Genomic DNA, 19700 nt, shown 5'->3' with positions numbered 1-19700 from the left:
TCTGTTTATTAAAAAGTTTACTTTTTAAGCTGCCCAAATTCTATCTCCTTGCAGCATGAATTAATTCACCCAAACATTTATTAAGTACCTATTATGTTCTGTGGAACCCTGGTGGCGCAGTGGTTAAATGTTCAGCTGCTAACCAAAATGTCAGCAGTTTCAACCCACCAGCTGCTCCTTGGAAACACTATGGGGCAGTTCTACTCTGTCCTATAGGGTCGCTGTGAGTCGGATTTGACTCGATGGCAACGGGTTATTATGTTCTGGAACCCTGGTGACATAGTGGTTAAGAGTTCATCTGCTAACCAAAAGATCAGCAGTTCAAATCCACTAGCTGCTCCTTGGAAACCCTATGAGGCAGTTCTACTCTGTCTTATAGGGTCGCAAGAGTCAGAATCAACTGGACAGCAACAGGTTTGTCTTTTTTCTTTTTTTTTTAACCTTCCAGGAAAGAAGCCCTGGTGGGACAGAGGTTAAAGTGATTGACTGCTACTGGGGTTTTAAAAGCTTGCAAGCAGCCACCTAAGATGCATCAATTGGTCCCAACCACCTGGAGTAAACGGCATGAAGAAGACACAGGGAAAGTATTAGCCCAAGAGACAGAAAGGGCCACACAAACCAGAGACTTTACCAGCCTGAGACCAGAAGAACTAGATGGTGCCCAGCTACCACCAGTGACCACCCTGACAGAGAACACAGCAGAGTCCCTGATGGAGCAGGAGAGAGGTGGGGTACAGAACTCAAATTCTAGTAAAAAGACCAGACTTAACGGTCTGACTGAGACTGGAGGAACCCTGGAAAGCATGGACTCTGGACTCTCTGTCAGCCTAGAACTAAAACAATTTCTGAGGCCAACTCTTCAGACAAAGATTGGACTGGACTGTGGGACATAAAATGATACTCATGAAGAGTGTGCTTCTTAGCTCAGGTAGATACATGCAACTAAATGGGCAGCTTCTGTCTGGAGGTGAGATGAGAAGGCAGAGAGGGTTAGGAGTTGGTTGAATGGACATGGGAAATCAGGGGTGGAAAGGAGGAGTGTGCTGTCACAGTATAGGGAGAGCAATTTAGGGTCACATAACAATGTATGTATAAATTTTTGTATAAGAGACCAACTTGAAATGTAAACTTTCACTTAAACTAGAACAACAAACATACAAACAAAAAAAAGTGATCGACTGCTAACCGAAAGGTCGGTGGTTTCAAACCACCAGTGGCTCTATGGGAGAAAGATGTGGCAGTCTGCCTCCGTAGAGATTTACAGCCTTAGAGACCCTATGGAGTTGCTATAAGTTAGAATTGACTTGATGGTAGTGGGTTTGGGGTATGTTCTAGGCGTTATATTAGGCACTGAGGATGGAAATGTTTAAGACTGGGCACCTACTTTAAAGAAAGTCACAGGTTGGTGTGAGTGACAAACTTAACTTCAAGAAAAGGGCAAAAGTTAGGAAGCGGCATCTGAGCTGTTTTAAAGGATAATTTGGGGTTGGCCAGATATTTGAGGAGTGAGCAGGGATGGAGAGACGCCGAGAAAACTCAAGAGCGAAGGGAGAGGAAATGGAAAACAGTTCAGTAGTTGGACACATTTGGGAAAGTGATGGGGATGAGAAAGGAGATATCTCCAGGGGCTAAACCATAAAAGGTATTACATGCTTTGCTAAGGAATCTGAACTGTCTTCTACAGGGGATGTGTGAGTCAATGAAGGAAGGACTTTAATTTGAGAAATGACACAATTACTTGGAAAGAGCATGCTGGGGCACGGTGGAAGATAAAGGAAAAAAGCAGAATCATGATCAATAAAGCAACTATCTCATAGTTCATGTAACAAATAATGAGCAATTTTAAATAAGGGCAATGGCAGTGAAACGGGAACAGATTTGAAAATTAAGAAGGATGTCAGCTACACAAACCATAACTCCCTCACATCCTGTGCCTGTGAGGTTAGTATGTTGTGTTGGTATTGTGTTTACATCTCAGTCACCTTCAAAAGTACAGAAATTGTTATTTTATTTATCTTTGTATCCCTGAAATGTAGCATTATGCCTGGCTCCCAGTAAATAATCAATAAACATTTGTTGAAAGCATGAGTAAATACATGCTACCTCATGGCCAGTGAATCTTTACGATCCAAACGGTTAACCAAAGATCCTTCTCTCTCACCACTATGGACCTTCTGAAACTTAGTACTAAGTTAAAAAGAAAGACCTTCTCAGACAAAGGAGGACTATCAGATACAGTGTTATCAGAGTAGAAGGGGGAAAACGATCAATTTTGTTTGTGAGAAAGAAGAAGAAATAGGATTTCCAGAGATGGTAACATTTGGAAGACAAAGTAAGGGTATATATACTATTCACAAGGTTTCCACTGGCTAATTTATTTTCAGAAGTGGATCACCTACTATTATGAGGATGGCGTTGGACTTGGTAAGGTTTTATTCTATTATACATAAGGTTGCTATGATTTGGTGCCGACTCGACAGCTCCCAGCAACACAACATATACTAGGCAGAAGACAGCATGTGCAGAGGCATAAAAGAGGTGGTATATTTAGGAAACATTAAGTTCTGTTTCAATATTCAAATTTCTAGCTGAAAAAATAAAACAGAAACACTAAAACATATTGTATACAGTTAAAAATATACATACTTTTGATAACCAAATTTGATGATGATGTCCATCAATATTATTTCCTTAATTTTTAAAACAATATACATACTTACCATTTTGTTAAAAATACATATATACTACATCTAGCTAGCTCCCAATATATAAATGAATTATTTTCTAAAAGTTTGGTTTTTAAAAATTGGTTATTTGCTATAGAAATACGTTTTCCCAGAAAAGCAAATACTAATGATTAACCATGTTAGCCAAGCCCATGGTCCAGTATGTGCATTCAGTCATCAAACATTTATTTTTTAAATAAACAGATTAACATGACCAATTTAAGACTTAGCCTTTTTATCGGAGTTTTGAAATGAATACAACACAGAACATAAAAACCCATTGCCGTCAAATCAATTCCGACTTATAGCGACCTTATAGGATAGAGAAGAACTGTCCCATAGGGTTTCCAAGGCTGTAAATCTTTACGGAAACAGACTGCCACATCTTTCTCCTGCAGAGCAGCTGGTGGGTTCGAGCAGCTGAGTTTTGGGTTAGCAGCCAGGAGCTTAACCACTGTGCCACACAATTTTTTTCTTAAAAAAAGAAATATACTGCTTCATCAGTATCTAAAAAATACATAACTCCTAGTAGATAAAATTTAGCATCTTCACATGAAATTTCTTACCTGATAAGCACTTCTACCAGAGACCACGCTCCTTTCATGCAAGTTGGACACTGAAACAACTCTAAGTAATATCTTGACATGGCTAGGGACTTCCAAGGAGGATGTAGGTGAAGAAGAGCTGACAGTATATGAAAGTATCGACCAGAAAACGTACCCATGTTATCCTATTATTTAAAAATAAACAAACAAATATAAACTACTATAGCTAAAAGTAGTTTCAGTGCATAATTCGGTCTAAAATTATAACAATATTGTTGGCCTAACTTTCTTACCAAATATATGTGTTTTTGACAAAGGATATCAGATGGAAGTATCATGTTTAGCTAATTAAATACTGTAATGGAGAGAGAGGTACACTTTAAAGATATATCTACACATTAGGAAATCCTAGCTATTGGGACCAACTTATATGAAATATCCATTTTCTTTTTCATGACTGTATCGAGTGAGAATAAAAGTTCCCAAATGTCAACTAAAAGGAACTAACGGTAAGAAACTTTTCATGGAAAATGCTTACTTATCACCAACATTTGTCCAGCAAAGCTTCTTCAGCCTATTATTTCATGAAATTGGCACCTTGATGAAGAACATGATTGGAATGCTACCTTTGAAAAGCCGCTCCTACTGATTTTCAGTATGTTCATTCTCTATGTATACTATGAATAAAGATGATAATTACCAATGTACTAAAGGAGTAATTTATCAAACGCCATTCTAGATCATTGTAATCTGATGTTTATGTTAGATACTTTACTCTCATGGAAAAAAATCAGATAATTTTTTTCCAAGAGAAAATTATCTTCAATATTCTATAAAAATAATAAGTTAAAGCACTCAGTTACTACCTAGTATACCAAAAACCAAACCAAATCCATTGCCGTTGAGTTGATTCCAACTCATAGTGACCCTGTAGGGCAGAGTAGAACTGCCCCATAGGGTTTCCAAGGAGTGGCTGGTGGACTTGAACCGCCAACCTTTTGGCTAGCAGCCAAGCTCTAACCACTGTGCAGTATAAATAGTAAATCATCCACCCTGGTTTCAAAAAGATAAAAATTTTAAAAACAGAAAAAAGTAGTAATAAATGTGTACCTCATTTCCTATTAAAATGAAAAAAAAAAACTGAAAAGAGAAAATAGACTGTAAACATACAAAAATATGGAGAAATGTTCACATTTGCACATTCCTTGAAAAACATTATACACCTTTACAACTCTGCGCTTACCTGTAGAATGTTCTCTAGAAGAGCATGAAGAAGGCATACAGGAGGAATATAATGTGCTTGCAAAGAGGAAAGTTCCTCAATTGCTTCTTTAAAAAACTGTCCTTCTATAAGGCTTTCAATTAAATTTAATACACCTCTGGGAAATTCAGCATTTTTAACCTAAAAAGGAAAGATTCTATGATTCAAAGAGAAGAAGAGTAAAATGCACATCCAGAATCAGGAGTTTTAATTTCCTCATCTGTAAAATGCAGATAATTCCTGCCCCTACTACTTCATAGAGCTGTTATGTGGTTCGAAAAGGATGATGTATATGTATGTGTTTTACAGCTATAAGGCACTGCAAAAACAATTATTAACTGCTATATTTATTATTCTCTGTTGCCTTAAATAATACTTCCAAGAGAAAACTTTTAAAAGGAATTTGGAGAGTTTGGCTGATACTGAGGAGAACTTGGCCAGAGCTACAACTACCCTGTTAAATTCTTTTTTTGATTTTTTTAAACTTGCAAATAAATTATGCCTATTAAGATATACTTAGAATATTAGGATATCATCAAACACTATCAATATTTACAAAAATTGACAATTACTATGTTGTTGTTGTGTGCTGTCAATTCCAGCAGAGAAAACTGCTATAGTGTCATAAAATCACACTGGGAGTGTGCATTCATATAGCTCTAAGAGTTCTACAAAGTACATTTACATTGGTAAAAATATTTTTAACAATAAAATGAAAGTTACCAGTTGAGTGAATGATTAGAGTCAAAAATACTCTGTAAGACTATATGGAATAAAACAAATAATTTTAAAGGAATGAATAGTGATATAAAGGAAATAATATACTTTAGTAAATATTATATTAAAAAATTTTCAGGTAGTAACTCTTATAAAATGTGACCGCAGGGAGGGATACATACCTCACCTGCCATGAGCACAAGGTAAGTTTTTAATACCTGTGGTCAGTTTTTACTACTATATGGAAAAAAAAAAAATTTTTTTTTTTGCAGGTTTGAGAGAACAGTATTTTTCTTTTTCTGATTAGAGAAACTACCTTTCAAATTTGACAGAAAGCGTTGTTGTACAGATACCGCATTTCATTATATTAAAATAACCAAAAATAACAAAACCAAAACCTTTTGCTCCCGTTACCACTTCCACTCCAAGTCCCTTACCTCCACATTGTATAGTGGTTGTTTATCTGCTATAATGCAACTGTATCTGACAGCCTACAAAAGAGCAACCATTTAAAGAAAATCAAACATTTTTAGGTCAAAAAATACATTTCAGCTTACAAAGCATAAAACCTTGGCCAGACTTACAAAACAGACTCAAGAGCACATACAAGCTGTAATTAACCTGATAGTCATGTTTATTCAGACTACTGACTTCTATCATTTTAGGGTAACAGAACTTTAATGAGTATGAAAGTTTCCCTATTTTTCCCTTCTAAGTTAAAATAACTTAAAAGGTAAGGTCAGATTCACTTTGAAGACCTGAAGATATCCATTGTCTTTAGTTTTTTAATAATCAGAAATACATGCAGAGAATATTTTGTATAAGGGTCCATAGAAGAAAAAAAATGCCAGTATGTTTTCTATATAGTCACATCTGAAGTGTCACCATCTTTCACTATTATTTACTTTATCATGTTAAAATATATATATTACATAAAATTTGCCATTTTAATCATTTTTAAGTGTATAATTCCACGACATTAATTACATTCAGTGTTGTGCAACCATCACCACTGTCTCTTTCCAAAACCTCCTTATTACTTCACAATACTATGTGCTAGTAAGGGTGTGGAGCAATTTGAACTCTCAACACGTTGTTGATGGGAATGCAAATGATACAGCCATTTTGGAAAACAGTTTGGCAGTTTCTTATGAAGTCAAACATAGACTGATCATACAACCCAGCATTCTCATTCCTGAATATCTACCCAAAAGAAATGAAAACATGTTCACACAAAAATCTGTAAGTGATTGCTTATAGCGCTGTGGTGAGATTAATTACTTTTGTGTGTGGCCTTTCTAGCCATGAGCCTATAACTCCCACCCAGGTGATTATGTGATAGGGTAATTGTTGCCCATCAGGGGATTGGTCAGTTTTGCCTTAAAAGAGAGCCAATTCCAGAGCAGAGAGAAAAGCCCACCACCACCACCAAGGAAGGAGAGACCTGCAAGAGATGGCACAGTGGGCTTCCCGGCCCATGGAGCAAGAAAACTGAGTGCCTCTGGGCAGAGACTGAGGGCCAGGGAGAAGTCTACGCCTGACCCATGAATTTGGGACTTGCCAGCCTCCACAACTGCATAAGCCATTTCGTTTATATGGTCTGTGAGTTCTGAGATGTTGCAGCAAATTAGGGAACCCAAAGACAGGAGGGAGAGTACCGAGGCTAGAGGGAGTAGTTGATGTTAGAGATGATAGCGTGGTGCAGCAGCTTGGAAAAGTAAGACATTAGGGACATCTTTAACCTCTGCCTCAGAGGGACTAGGTTTGTGCTGATCCTTATAAAAGAAATTATTCGTTTAAGTGACCTTAATTATTCATAACGGTCAAAAACCATAAACAACTCAAATATCCTTCAACTGGTAAACTGACAAGCAAATTATGGATACTCCTTATAGTGGAATAATACTAAACTCTAATAAAGAGCTAACTACTGATACAACCAGCATCAAGAATGAATTTTAAATGCATTAGGCTAAATCAGGGATTGGCAGACATTTTTGGCTTTGTGGGACATTATGTATGCTTTGCAAATACTCAGCTCTGCTGCTGTGAAAGCAACCATAAACAATGCATAAATACATGGGCATGGACAGACTTGGCCAGTGGTGGGCTTGCCAACCCTTGAATTAAATGAAAAAAGCTAGACTCTAAAGGAAACATACTGTAGGAATAGGTAAAACTATAACAGTAAAAAAGATCAGTGGTTGCCAAGGGCTGAAAGAGGGGGGAAAGGTTGGCTACAAAGAGCATGAAGAAATTTTTAAGGGGGTTGAAACTGTTCTAAATTTTGACTGTGGTAGTGGTTACTTGACAATATGTGTTTGTCAAAACTCATGAATCTATACATTAAAGTGGATGAATTTTGCTATCTGTAACTTGTACCTCAATTTTTAAAAATAGTAAAAAATTGAAGTAAAAAACCCCCAATAATATAGTTTTTCTTGTGTGTGTGTGACTATCCAATTAGTAATAATTATAATCAGTAATAATACCTAATATTGGCAGGGGAGTAAGAAAATAGATATATTACCATACACTTTAATGAAAGTGTAAATTCCTCTTTGGAGGACATTTTAGCAGTCTGTACCAAAATTTTCAATGTGCTTATCAGAATCAGCAATTCTACTTCTAAGAATTTACTTTAAGGGGATTGTCTCCTAAGTCTACAAAAACATATGTTCAAGAATGTTCGCTATAGGATTGTTTGTAACGTAAAAAACAAACACACAAAGAAAAACCCAAACTGGGAAACGCTTAAATGCCCCTGAATATTTAAATAATTTGCAGTATCAGGATATGGAATATGCAGCTATTAAAGAATAAAAAGACACACACATACTCTCTCTCTCTCTCTCACACACATACACACACCATATTTTTACACAAATAATGGTTGCCTTCTGTGTTTGCCAACCGTGCCCTCCCCCAAGAGGTTCCCTCACAAGCATCGCCATGACAATCCTCTTCCACATGTTGCTGTAAAAAAAATCAGCACAGCACGCTTATGAAAATACTTCAAGAGGGAAGGGCATGGCAGGCAAACAAACACAGAAGGCTCGAGTTATTTGCGTAAAAATATAGTAAACAGCCATTAAGCTGTCTACAATACATACACAGTTTTTTAAAAAAAGTTATTGAAAAGTATATATGCTATGATGCAATTTTGTTTGTATATATATTTATACTTATAGAGGAAGATTAAAATTTTGTAAGACTTATCAATTAATAAAAATAGTTACCTCAGGGAAATGAGATTGGGGGCACTTTTAAAAACCTATGGTTATGACTACTTAATTTTTTAAATAAACAAGTATTATTTTCACAGATAATTTTAAGTTATTTTTAAAGTTGTGCTTCCCAAGATGATTCTTCAACAATTTGAAAGGAGTTTTATGACATTTTATTTTTAAATAACCCAGGAGAAGTCAATTCAAAGAGTATCAAAGAGGTGAGAAGATACTAAGATTCAATCACAAGATCAGCTAAGTCTTGATCAGCACACACCCAGGGACAATGTAACCAACACCATACTTTGACGGTTTGAATAAATCTAGACAATTATGCTTTCACATGTAGAAAGACACAGGATTGTGAAGTGCTACAAATTAAAGATCTTATTAACATGAAGAAAAGTCTCAAAGAGAAATTGTAGCTGTTGATGGAATGGTATATTGACAAAATCATTTTAGAATTCAAGTTAAGAGTATATAAGGCCTTAAACATGTTTATACATTTTTGTAATCTAATAATTCTCATAATTTAAAAAAAAACCTTCAGGTTCAACAAAACTATCCATTACAGCAGTACTTATATTGGGACAAAACTGGAAATAGGCTAAATAGCGAATAACAGAAAAACTGTTAAATACATTATTACAATTTAACATATACAGATTATACACTCTTAATAAAATTACCAAAATGATCATTGTGAAACAGCTAAACTGACTCTAGAAAAATAAGGAAGACAAACCACTAGGGAAATTCTGGAAATGAATAGAGAGAAATACTAATCACACTTTTTTTTTCACCTATCAGATTAGCAAAAATCAAGAGTTTAATAAATGTCCTGGTGAGGAAACAGTTGCTCATATATATTTACCGTGAGAAGGATATCTCCCTCAAAAAATCAGGATACTGACCACAATCCTGAATCCACATTTATCTCTTCTACATCAAAAAGAATTTATTAAGGAGTATCTTATATACTGAAGGCTTATTACTGTTATTGACGGCAGCCTTCAACTATCCTATTTCTTTAAAATGTGCTTCAGCTTGGCACCTTAATTTACAAAGGTAGTTACTGTCTAAATTGATTTAATGTTTTTCTTATAGAACTAAAAGTCTTAGATATGTGTATCATGAAAATTATTTTTTAAATGAGAAAATAAGATTTTTTTCTTTAAATGAACTAAATAATTTCAGTGGCCTTAAAACCTGGCCTGAAAACCCTATGAACTATGAATTCTTTAAAAATGGATACATTATGTCTTAAAAAGACACATCATGTAAAAGTAGAAAAGTATAATTGAAAAATGATACTCAATATGATAGTCACTATATTACCTTATCTTGTAATTCATAAAATATTCAATATTTAAGTAATTTTAACTTCAAAGTGGATACTTAAATTCAAAATAGTCTGTCTAAATAAGTATTTGCTTAATGAATCCAAGCTGTATAGCAGCATAAACTCAGTTCCATTGTACACTATCAAATGCAACCCAGGTACCTGATTATCCACGTTATTTTATAAATGAAATCCTCTTTCAGAAACAACTTCTAAATGCCACAGTAAGCTCTGAAATTCTGGTATCATGAAAATATACCAATGATTTATAGCTATTATTAAAAGTCCATATCATACATTTAAATTATTAAATTTGATATAAGATATGGTTTTGTAATGTACAAGCTAAAGGCACTGTCTGTGAAAATAAAATGAATTTAACCTACGGCAAACACATAATTTATCTGACATTAAAAAAAAAACCAATGCTGTCGAGTCAATTCCGACTCATTGCTACCCTAAAGGACAGGGTAGAACTGCCCCGTAGGGTTTCCAAGGCTATAATCTTTACAGAATCAGACTGCCACATCTTTCTCCCACAGGGCGGCTGGTAGCATCGAGCAGCCAACCTTTTGGTTAGCAGCCAAGTGCTTTAACCACTGTGCCACCAAGACCCTCTGTGACATTACTGAGGTATAAATAGCAGAGATGCAGTATATTTACTAGATGTCCAAGTACATAACTGTTCATAACAGATTAATGAACTAAGAACATTATTTTAAGACATGTTAAACATAATAAGAAATCATATATTTTGGTTACATTAGGGAAGGACAGGAAATTATACAAAATTTTTATTATGCTAAATTTTACCTGAGCTCTATATATGTGCTTCTTTAAGGCATTTTTTACTTCCATAATTTCCACATCAGTCTTGATAACTTTGGTTTTTACTTTTTTGGTATAATCAGCAAATACAGAATTCTTCACTTCTTTCTGTATACATGTAAAAGAACTTTAGACAATGTACTAGTGTCAACACAAATGATAAATATCACAATGGACAATACAACTCAAGATGAACACATTTATACAATGTTAACTACAGCAAATCTTCATAAATCATATTAGATCAAGACTGTATACTGAAAGAAAAAGGGAAAAAAAAAAAGCAAATATTTTAATTTGGAAAGTTTTACCTTATATTTACATATGTACTTTCTTAAGGTACTATTCATTTTAACCTGTTCCAAATCTTTCCCAAACCTCTTTTTTCTGTTGTTGCCATGTTCACACAAAATAAGATTCATTTATTTACCTCCGTCATTTTTCTGAAGGTCCTTCTGAATACATGTATATAAAAATGCTGTGGTTAAAATCATAAAATAATGTCTTACTCTAAGAAAAATTAACTCAGGAAGGATTCAATTTTAGAGACAAGCTATCTTATTAAACATGGTCTATATTATACCAGGGAAGAGTAAGACAAAATTAAAATTTAGAGTAGTATGTAATATGTAATCTACATACATATGTAGTTTTAAAGCATTTTCATTTTTAAAAATTCAGCTCGTTTTTTTCATTTTTGTTACATTCAGGCAAAATAAAATTCATTTGAATATTTTGGTTTTTAGCTCAAAATTCTTTGTGCATGCACATAAAATACTTCTCACTGTAGACTAAAGTGAATCATAACATAAACCATGACTAGCACACCAGATCAACTAAAGAAGATTTCTTCATAAGACATGCAGGTTATATTTAACATAGCCAGTAGTCATAAAAATCATATTACATGTTTAGATTATACTGTGGAAGGGTCAGGGAAAAAAAAAATGTTTATCTTACAAAGGTTTACCTGATCTCTATATAGGTACTTTCTTAAGGTACTTTTGATTTTGTCACGTTCGACGTCCTTCGTAGAATCTTCCTCTTGTTCTTTTTCTTTTTTGCACCTTTTTCTCAAAATATAACTCCTCTGAATATCTTCATAATTTTTAACTTCTTTCTACATGTATTTAGACCACAGTTAAACAAACCTCAACATAAATGTGTATGTCACCACATCCAAATCAACTCCAAAAGAGTCTGACCTACAAAACATGCATACTACTACAAAAAGTAGTAGACCTACATACAACAGGAAATATCATCCACTGTTGTAGTGGCTATAAATTAGTAAAACATTTTGGAAAACAGTTGGGCATTGTCTAGTACAGTTGAACATGCACAGTCCTTGTGACCCAGCAATTATACTCCTAGAAATATACCATGAGCCAGAGAAACTCTTAAACATACACCAAGAGTCATGCAAAATAATGTTCACACTGTTCATAGCATAATTGCTCATAATTCCAAAAACCAACCAACCAACTAAATAGACAAGAAGAAATTCAAATGCTTATCAATAGTAAAATGGATAAATATTATTGGGCATGGTCATACAATGAAAGATAATACACAATAGCAAAAAAAAAAAAAAAGTCACAGAAGACTACAAATAGTATGAACTCAAAAAGTTCAATAACAGGCAAACCTAAACAATATATTGTTGGGGACAAATGCATAACTGGCAAACTATAATGAAAAGCAGGAAAATAATTAACACAAATTCCAAGATACAGCATACTTCTGGGAAAGAGGGAAAAAGGGAGACGCAGTTGGGAAATAGCACGTCAGTTCTTAAGGAACTGGTAATGTTCTGTATCTGAATCTGGCTGGTGGTTATAAAAAGTCACTTTTTAAAATTCTTTTTAAAACTGTACACACAAACTTTTAAAAATGCTTTACCATGTATATTTAAGAAGAAACAATTTCATGAATAACATATCTGGTAAATTTAGAAAAGGGCCTAAAATCTGAATTATTTTTAGTTTGGAAAGTTTTACCTGATTTCCAGATGTGTGCCTTCCCATGGAATTTCTTGTTTTGACAAATTTCAAATCTTTACTTGAATCTCTGAATTTTTCTTTTTTTGGATGTTCAGTCAAAATAGAACTAATATTAATATCTTCATCATGATTTTGCATTTCTTTCTGCATGTTTGTAAAAATACTTCAGTTAGACAACAGATTAAATATAGCCTTAACACAACCAATGCAAGTCACAACAGAAAAATCCACTCAGGAAGGTAGGTTTTCTAAGATATACATATGAGATTAAACATAGCAAAGCCTTGTGAATTATATCATAAAGTAGAAAAATGCAGATGTTTCAATTTACAAAGTTTTATGTCATGTTTACACATATACTTAGTTTAGGTACTTTCATTTTAATAATTTAGGTTTTTTTGGTGTCTCTGCTTTTTCTCCCTTTTGATTTAGTCAAACAGAATGTGATTTGTCTTCATCATTTTATTTTCCCAAATGTACGTAAAAATAGTTTAGGGTGTAGATCAAATAGAATCTTGCCATTATTAGGTACATAAAACAAAACATCTCAAGATAATATTTTTACAGGATAGTATTAAATAGTATTAAACACAGCAAGGAGCATTATAAACCATTATATTTATTCATTGTATTATGTAATTCATTAAAAAGATAAAAAAATTTTACCTGAATTCTATATATATCCTCGAGTTCCTCTTAATTTTAATAATTTCCACATCTTTCATGAAATTTCTATTTTATTTTTTCCCCATGTTCAAAGCCAAATTTAATAATAATATCATTATTTTACATTCCTTTCTGTACATAAAAATACTTTACACTGTGGATTAGAGAATCTCAAATTTACAAGGCATATTTCAGCAAATACATCAACTCAAGGAGCCTCTTGTGAAGCTATGTAAATACAGTTAATCATAAAAAGTAATCTTGTAAGTCACACAATAATCAACTGTACTTTGGAAGAGCAAGAAAAAAATACCAACATATCTTAAGCTTAGAATGTTTTACCTAAACTCTCCACACATGCTTTTTAAAGGTATTGTTCAGTTTAAGAATTTCCAAACTGCTACTAATATGCTCTTTGTAAAATTTTTGACATGTCCAGTGAAAGCATAACTTTTTAATTTCTTTTCAGTCACATATAAACATATTTTAGACTGCTGTTGTTGTTGTTGTCATTGCTAAATTAGGCAAATGATAAATCAAAGAGTCTTCTTTATTAAACACTGATATGATACTGAATATAATAGAACATTAGCTCTTCTAGGGTAGAACTATACTGCCTTTTTGGTTGCTGTTCCTGTCTGAAAAATTTTACTTGAACCACATATATGCCTTCTTGAGGTACTTTTACCATTGCTCAAGTTCAAAGTCCTTCCTATTTTTTGTTGTTGTTTTGTTTTCCATGTTTAATCAAAACAGAATTCATTTGCGTACTATTTTGTAAATTATTGTTCTATTGTTGTTGTTAGGTGCCATGAGTCAGTTCCAACTCATAGCGACCCTATATACAACAGAACGAAACACTGCCCAGTCCTGTGCCATCCTCACAATCATTATGTTTGAGCCAGCCTATTGCTGCTGCCTGTGTCAGTCCATCTCGTTGAGTGTTTTCCTCTTTTTCACTGACCTTCTACTTTACCAAGCACGATGTCCTTCCCCAGGGACTGATCCCTTCTGTAATAAGTCCAAAGTATGTGAGACGTAGTCTTGCCATCCTTGCTTCTAAGGAGCATTCTGGTTGTACTTCTTTCTTCCAAGACAGATTTGCTCATTCTTTTGGCAGTCCATGGTATATTCAGTGTTCTTCACCAATACCACCATTCAAATGTGTCAATTCTTCTTCAGTCTTCCTTATTCATCGTCCAGCTTTTGCATGCATATGAGGTGACTGAAAATACCATGGCTTGGGTCAGGCACACCTTAGTCTTCAAGGTGACATCTTTGCTTTTTAACACTTTAAAGATAGACCTTTTGCAGCAGATTTGCCCAATGCAATGTGTCTTTTGACTTCTTGACTGCTGCTTCCATGGGTGTTGATCGTGGATTTAAGAAAATGAAATCCTTGACAACTTCAATCTTTTCTCCGTTTATCATGATGTTGCTTATTGGTCCAGCTGTGAGGATTTTTGTTTTCTTTGTGTTGAGGTGTAACCCATACTGAAGGCTGTGGTCTTTGGTCGCTAGGAGTCGGAACTGACTCAAAGACAATGGGGTTTTGTTCTATGTGCAGGTAAAATAATTTAGACTATGAATTATAAATATGCATATTGCTAATAGCTAAGAAGAATGCTCTATAAGATATGCATTTTACATTAAACATACAGAGGAGTTTTAAGCAATTACCATGTACTGGGAACATGCTGTGTATTAGAAACTGTGTGATATTTCCAAATGCATATGTGTATTATTTCAACAGGAGTTCTGAACAAGAGATATAAGGCCATTTCCTAATTTGTTCAAGCCACAGAATATAAAACGCAGAGCTGGGTTCAAATACTAGCTCTCTGATTCCAAAGTTCCTATTATTTCGTTCATATAAAATGCTTCTCAAATAATTTTGTAAGAAGAACCAGAAACGTATTTTTTAGTCTGTAAATTTCACCTGGTCTCTACATACAGTCTCCCTTAAGGCATCTTTCATTTCAACAAATTTCATATCTTTCCTGGAGAATCTTTGTTTTTTTTTTTCTTGATTACTATGTTTAGTCCCAAAAGAACTGGTTTGGGAATTTTCATCATTCTGAATTTTGTTTTGTATCTAAAAATGGCTTAGGCAATTAAGTATAATTTCAATATTATGCACGTCTTATGGTATTCAACTTTATCTATAATTACATAATATTTTGTTAGTCAAACAAGTAGGTAGAATGCACCCTCCTAACCTGAAAGTACCAACACTGGTAAAATCTTTCAAAGAAAAAAATCATTACAGCAAAAGTTCTGAATAATAAAATGATTTCCACATTATCTCAAGAATAACTAATGCTTTGTTGATCTAGTTTAACAATGAATCCTTTTTAAGAATAACCAAGAACAAAAATGTTTTTTCTAGTACCTGTTCAAATAAAAGTTATAATCTAGATTTTTTAAAAGTCTGATTACGGACAGATTACTTCTCAGCTTATTTTTATGTTTTTTATTGATAAAACGTCTCACTTGCAAGTATACCACACACAGAGAGGAAAAGAAGACTAAGCAAATCAAATTCACAGTTCTTATTTTACTTGGATAGCAATCAACAACAATTATCTTTATCTAACTCTTATCTCAAACATTTCAATTGCTCTTGCCAGGAGATCCAAACTGAATTCATAAACCACCCACCAATAATAAAAAAATACTAGTGCATGTACACAGATGTACAATTCTAGAAGCTTAGCAATATAAAGAGTTGGGAACAAGGGTGAGACTATAACAATTCCCAAAACGTACTTATAAAAAGGTGTTCAGAGATTCATTACCCTTACACAAAATGACTGGAGAATCACTGTCTTTCTAGGCAACAATTACGATAAAGCCAAAATGTGGTGAGGCCTATATCTCTGGTTCCCTTTCACCTGTACTGGCTTCCTATGTGGATTATGAGGGCCCTTTAGCAGGCTGCAATCCTGCAACTGGACAACAATCCCTGGGAGCAGTTGATTGAATTTCTTCTTCAGTTACTCGGAAAGCAAAATAGAAAACAAAGAAAAATAAATTCTTTTCCTCCTTTTACTCCTGGCATCAAAGGAAGAATTACTCTGAACTTACAGACCAAGGATCTGAACTGGTTCAAACTGGTTCAGTCACGGCCAGGGCAACAAAACTGGAACATACCTGAATTTATGAAATTTGAGTGATCTGGAATGATAACTGTAATTGGAAAAATTATGGCTCAAAGCCCAGGAATGGGAGACTCAGAAGGAGCCTGATTCATGAAATTGGATTACAGGCAGCTTTATGGACAGTGATACACAATCAAAGAGGTGTAGCTGGCTACCATCTTTGAAAGGGGCACCACTGTTTCCACTTTGCTCAAAATCTGACAGGCAAGAGATCTGGCCGCTCTACAACGCGTACACGGCCATTGTTTTCTAAGAGGGAGATTAAGTTTCCAGCAGGGGTTTGACCTGTAATTTTTCCCATTCCAGTTATTGTTCTGGTTCACTCAAATTTTGAAAATTTGGGTCTGTTCCAGTTTCGCTTCTTCAGCCATGACTGAACCAGGAAGAACCTGTTTGAAGCCCTGGTACAAACAACAACTCTCCTTAAGGAGAACTTGTAGAGTGAAAAAAGTCAGTTTCTGGTTTTAAATTTCACATGACTGACAATGGGAGGATAAATCCACAGGTCCAGATCACCAAATAATGTCTAAGACACTGAATAAATTAATCGCACATAGATTTTAGTTACACAGACTATGCAAGAGAAAATACTATTATCATTAGTAACTAGGCAAGAATATATAGCTTTCTAATCCTGAATATATCGCTTTCAAATCCTGAATATAAGGAGCTCTGGTGGTGAAACGGTTAAGCGCTCAGCTGCTAACCAAAATGTTGGGGGTTCCAACCCACCCAGCAGCTCCATGGGAGAAAGACCTGGTGATCTTCCATGAAGATTACAGCCTAGAAAACTGTATGGGGCAGTTCTACTCTATCCCATGGGATCACTGTGAGTTGAAAACTGACCCAATGGCACATAATAACACAATCCTGAATATATTTACTTATACATTCAAGTGCTATATAGCCATCAGTGAAATAGGATGTATGAGACAAGTACTCTACATAAGTTAACTATGTGAAAATTATAACCTGATACATAAGCTATGACATTCATAAGATTTTTAAAGTAAAATAATTTATTCTTTAGAGAGCTAAACAAATGATCTACACATAATATTTTCCAATTAGCTACTTTATCATATATATAGGAATTATTTTATTTATAAATATTGATTTTTTATTTCTTATTTTTTATAAATATTTCTTTCATGCCAAGTATGTACTGAACATTGTGTTAAGTGTTTTGTCTCCCTGTATAATCTAGGAAAGCGGGCCTGTCTAGTCTGTTTTATATAGTATAATGCTATGTTCCAAATGGATGACCAAAAACTTAACTTACTCAGCAAATTATTCTATTATCTAGGAGTAAAGCAACACAGTATGGCCATGGGAGTTGGCCTGGCTTCCAATCCATATGTTCGCTTCCTGTCCTGGACTGTTGTTGTTAGTTGCTGTCAAGCTGATTCTGACTCATGGTGATCCCACAGATGTGCTCTGGGCTTTAGGTCTTATTCATTGATTTAGTCATGGCATTTGGCACACAATTTAAATGCACTCATGAGACTGGATTATAGACTCACAAGAAGATCAGAGAAGTCAAATAAAGGACAAGAGTCTTTTGAGTGCTACTTGGTTCCTAACTTGTACTTATACCTTCATTCTAAAATGTTCTCTCATAATCCTATGATTGACTACTAGTTCATGGTACTGTTTAAAGCATTAAGTATTTCCTTTTTCTTTTTATTTATTTTTTTAATTGTACTTTAGATGAAAGTTTACAGAACAAATAGTTTCTCATTAAACAGTTTAAAAAGATCCTTTGCAGCAGATTTGCCCAGTGCAATGCTTCTTTTGATTTCCTGACTGCTGCTTCCATGGGTGTTGATTCTAGATCCAAGTAAAATGAAATCCTTGACAACGTCAATCTTTTTTCCATTAATCGTGATGCTGCTTATTGGTCCAGTTGTGAGGATTTTTGTTTTATGTTAAGGTGTAATTCATACTGAAGGCTGTAGTCTTTGATCTTCATCAGGAAGTGCTTTAAGCCCTCTTCACTATCAGCAAACAAGGTTGTGTCATCTGCATATCACAGGTTGTTAATGAGTCTTCCTCCAATCCTGATGCCCTGTTCTTCTTCATAAAGTCCAGCATTTTGTATCATCTGCTCAGCATACAGACTGAATAGGTATAGTGAAAGGATACAACCCTGATTCACATCTTCCCTGACTTTAAACCACGTAGTATCCCCTTGTTCTGTTCGAACAACTGCCTCTTGATGTATGTACAGTTTGCTCAGGAGCACAATTAAGTGTTCTGGAATTTCCATTCCATGCAATGTTATCCATAATTTGTTATGATCCACACGGTCGAATGCCTTTCTATAATCAATAAAACACAGGTAAACATTCTTCTGGTGTTCTCTGCTTTCAGCCAGGATCCATCTGACAACAGCAGTGATATCCCTTGATCCACATCCTCTTCTGAATCCAGCTTGAATTTCTGGCAGGTCCCTGTTGATACACTGCTGCAGCCACTTTTGAATGATCTTCAGCAAAATTTTACTTGTGTGTGATATTAATTATACTGTTTGATAACTTTTGCATTCAGATGGATCACCTCCCTTTGGAATGGGCATAAATATGGGTCTCTTCCAGTCGGTTGGCCAGGCAGCTGTCTTCCAAATTTCTTGACATAGACAAGTGAGCACTTCCAGCACTGCATCCATTTGTTGAAACATCTCAGTTGGTATTCCATCAATTCTTGGAGTCTTGTTTTTTGCCAACAGCTTCAGTGCAGCTTGGACTTGTTCCTTTAGTACCACTGAATCATATGCTACCTCCTGTTAATGGTTGAACATCGACCAATTGTTTTTGGTACAGTGAATCTGTGTATTCCTTCCATCTTCTTTTGATGCTTCCTGCGTCGTTTAATATTTTCCCCATAGAATCCTTCACTATTGCCACTCGAGGCTGGAATGTTTTCTTCAGTTCAGCTTGAGAAACACCGAGCGTGTTCTTCCTTTTTGGTTTTCTATCTCCAGGTCTTCGCACATATCAATATAATACTTTACTTTGTCTTCTCGAGCTGCCCTTTGAAATAGTCTGTTTAGATCTTTAACTTCATCATTTCTTCCTTTTGCTTCAGCTACTTGACGATCAACAGCAAGTTTCAGAGCTCTTCTGACAACCATTTTGGTCTTTTCTTTCTTTCCTGTCTTTTTAATGACCTCTTGCTTTCTTCATGTATGATGTCCTTGATGTCATTCCACAACTCATCTGGTC

The 19700-nt window shown here is 34.8% G+C and overlaps 1 protein-coding gene across 2 annotated transcripts in view; it reads right to left on the bottom strand.

Moving 5' to 3' along the window:
* The window catches only part of SLF1 (SMC5-SMC6 complex localization factor 1), a 75662-nt gene that overhangs the window by 31319 nt on the left and 24643 nt on the right, over positions 1-19700 (bottom strand). For both annotated transcript variants that reach the window (XM_023730119.1, XM_023730120.1), the window contains exons 6-11: positions 12647-12793; positions 11617-11766; positions 10632-10754; positions 5687-5740; positions 4515-4673; positions 3293-3456 (exon numbers count right to left, since the gene is read on the bottom strand). In XM_023730119.1, coding sequence (XP_023585887.1) covers positions 3293-3456; positions 4515-4673; positions 5687-5740; positions 10632-10754; positions 11617-11766; positions 12647-12793 — 797 coding nt within the window. The remainder of the gene's footprint in view (positions 1-3292; positions 3457-4514; positions 4674-5686; positions 5741-10631; positions 10755-11616; positions 11767-12646; positions 12794-19700) is intronic.

This window comes from Trichechus manatus, unplaced genomic scaffold (genome assembly GCF_000243295.1).
Source record: "Trichechus manatus latirostris isolate Lorelei unplaced genomic scaffold, TriManLat1.0 scaffold00032, whole genome shotgun sequence".
Lineage (NCBI taxonomy): Eukaryota > Metazoa > Chordata > Mammalia > Sirenia > Trichechidae > Trichechus > Trichechus manatus.
The sequence above is the reverse complement of the archived record's forward strand: the minus strand, read 5'-3'. Positions and strand labels throughout refer to the sequence as shown.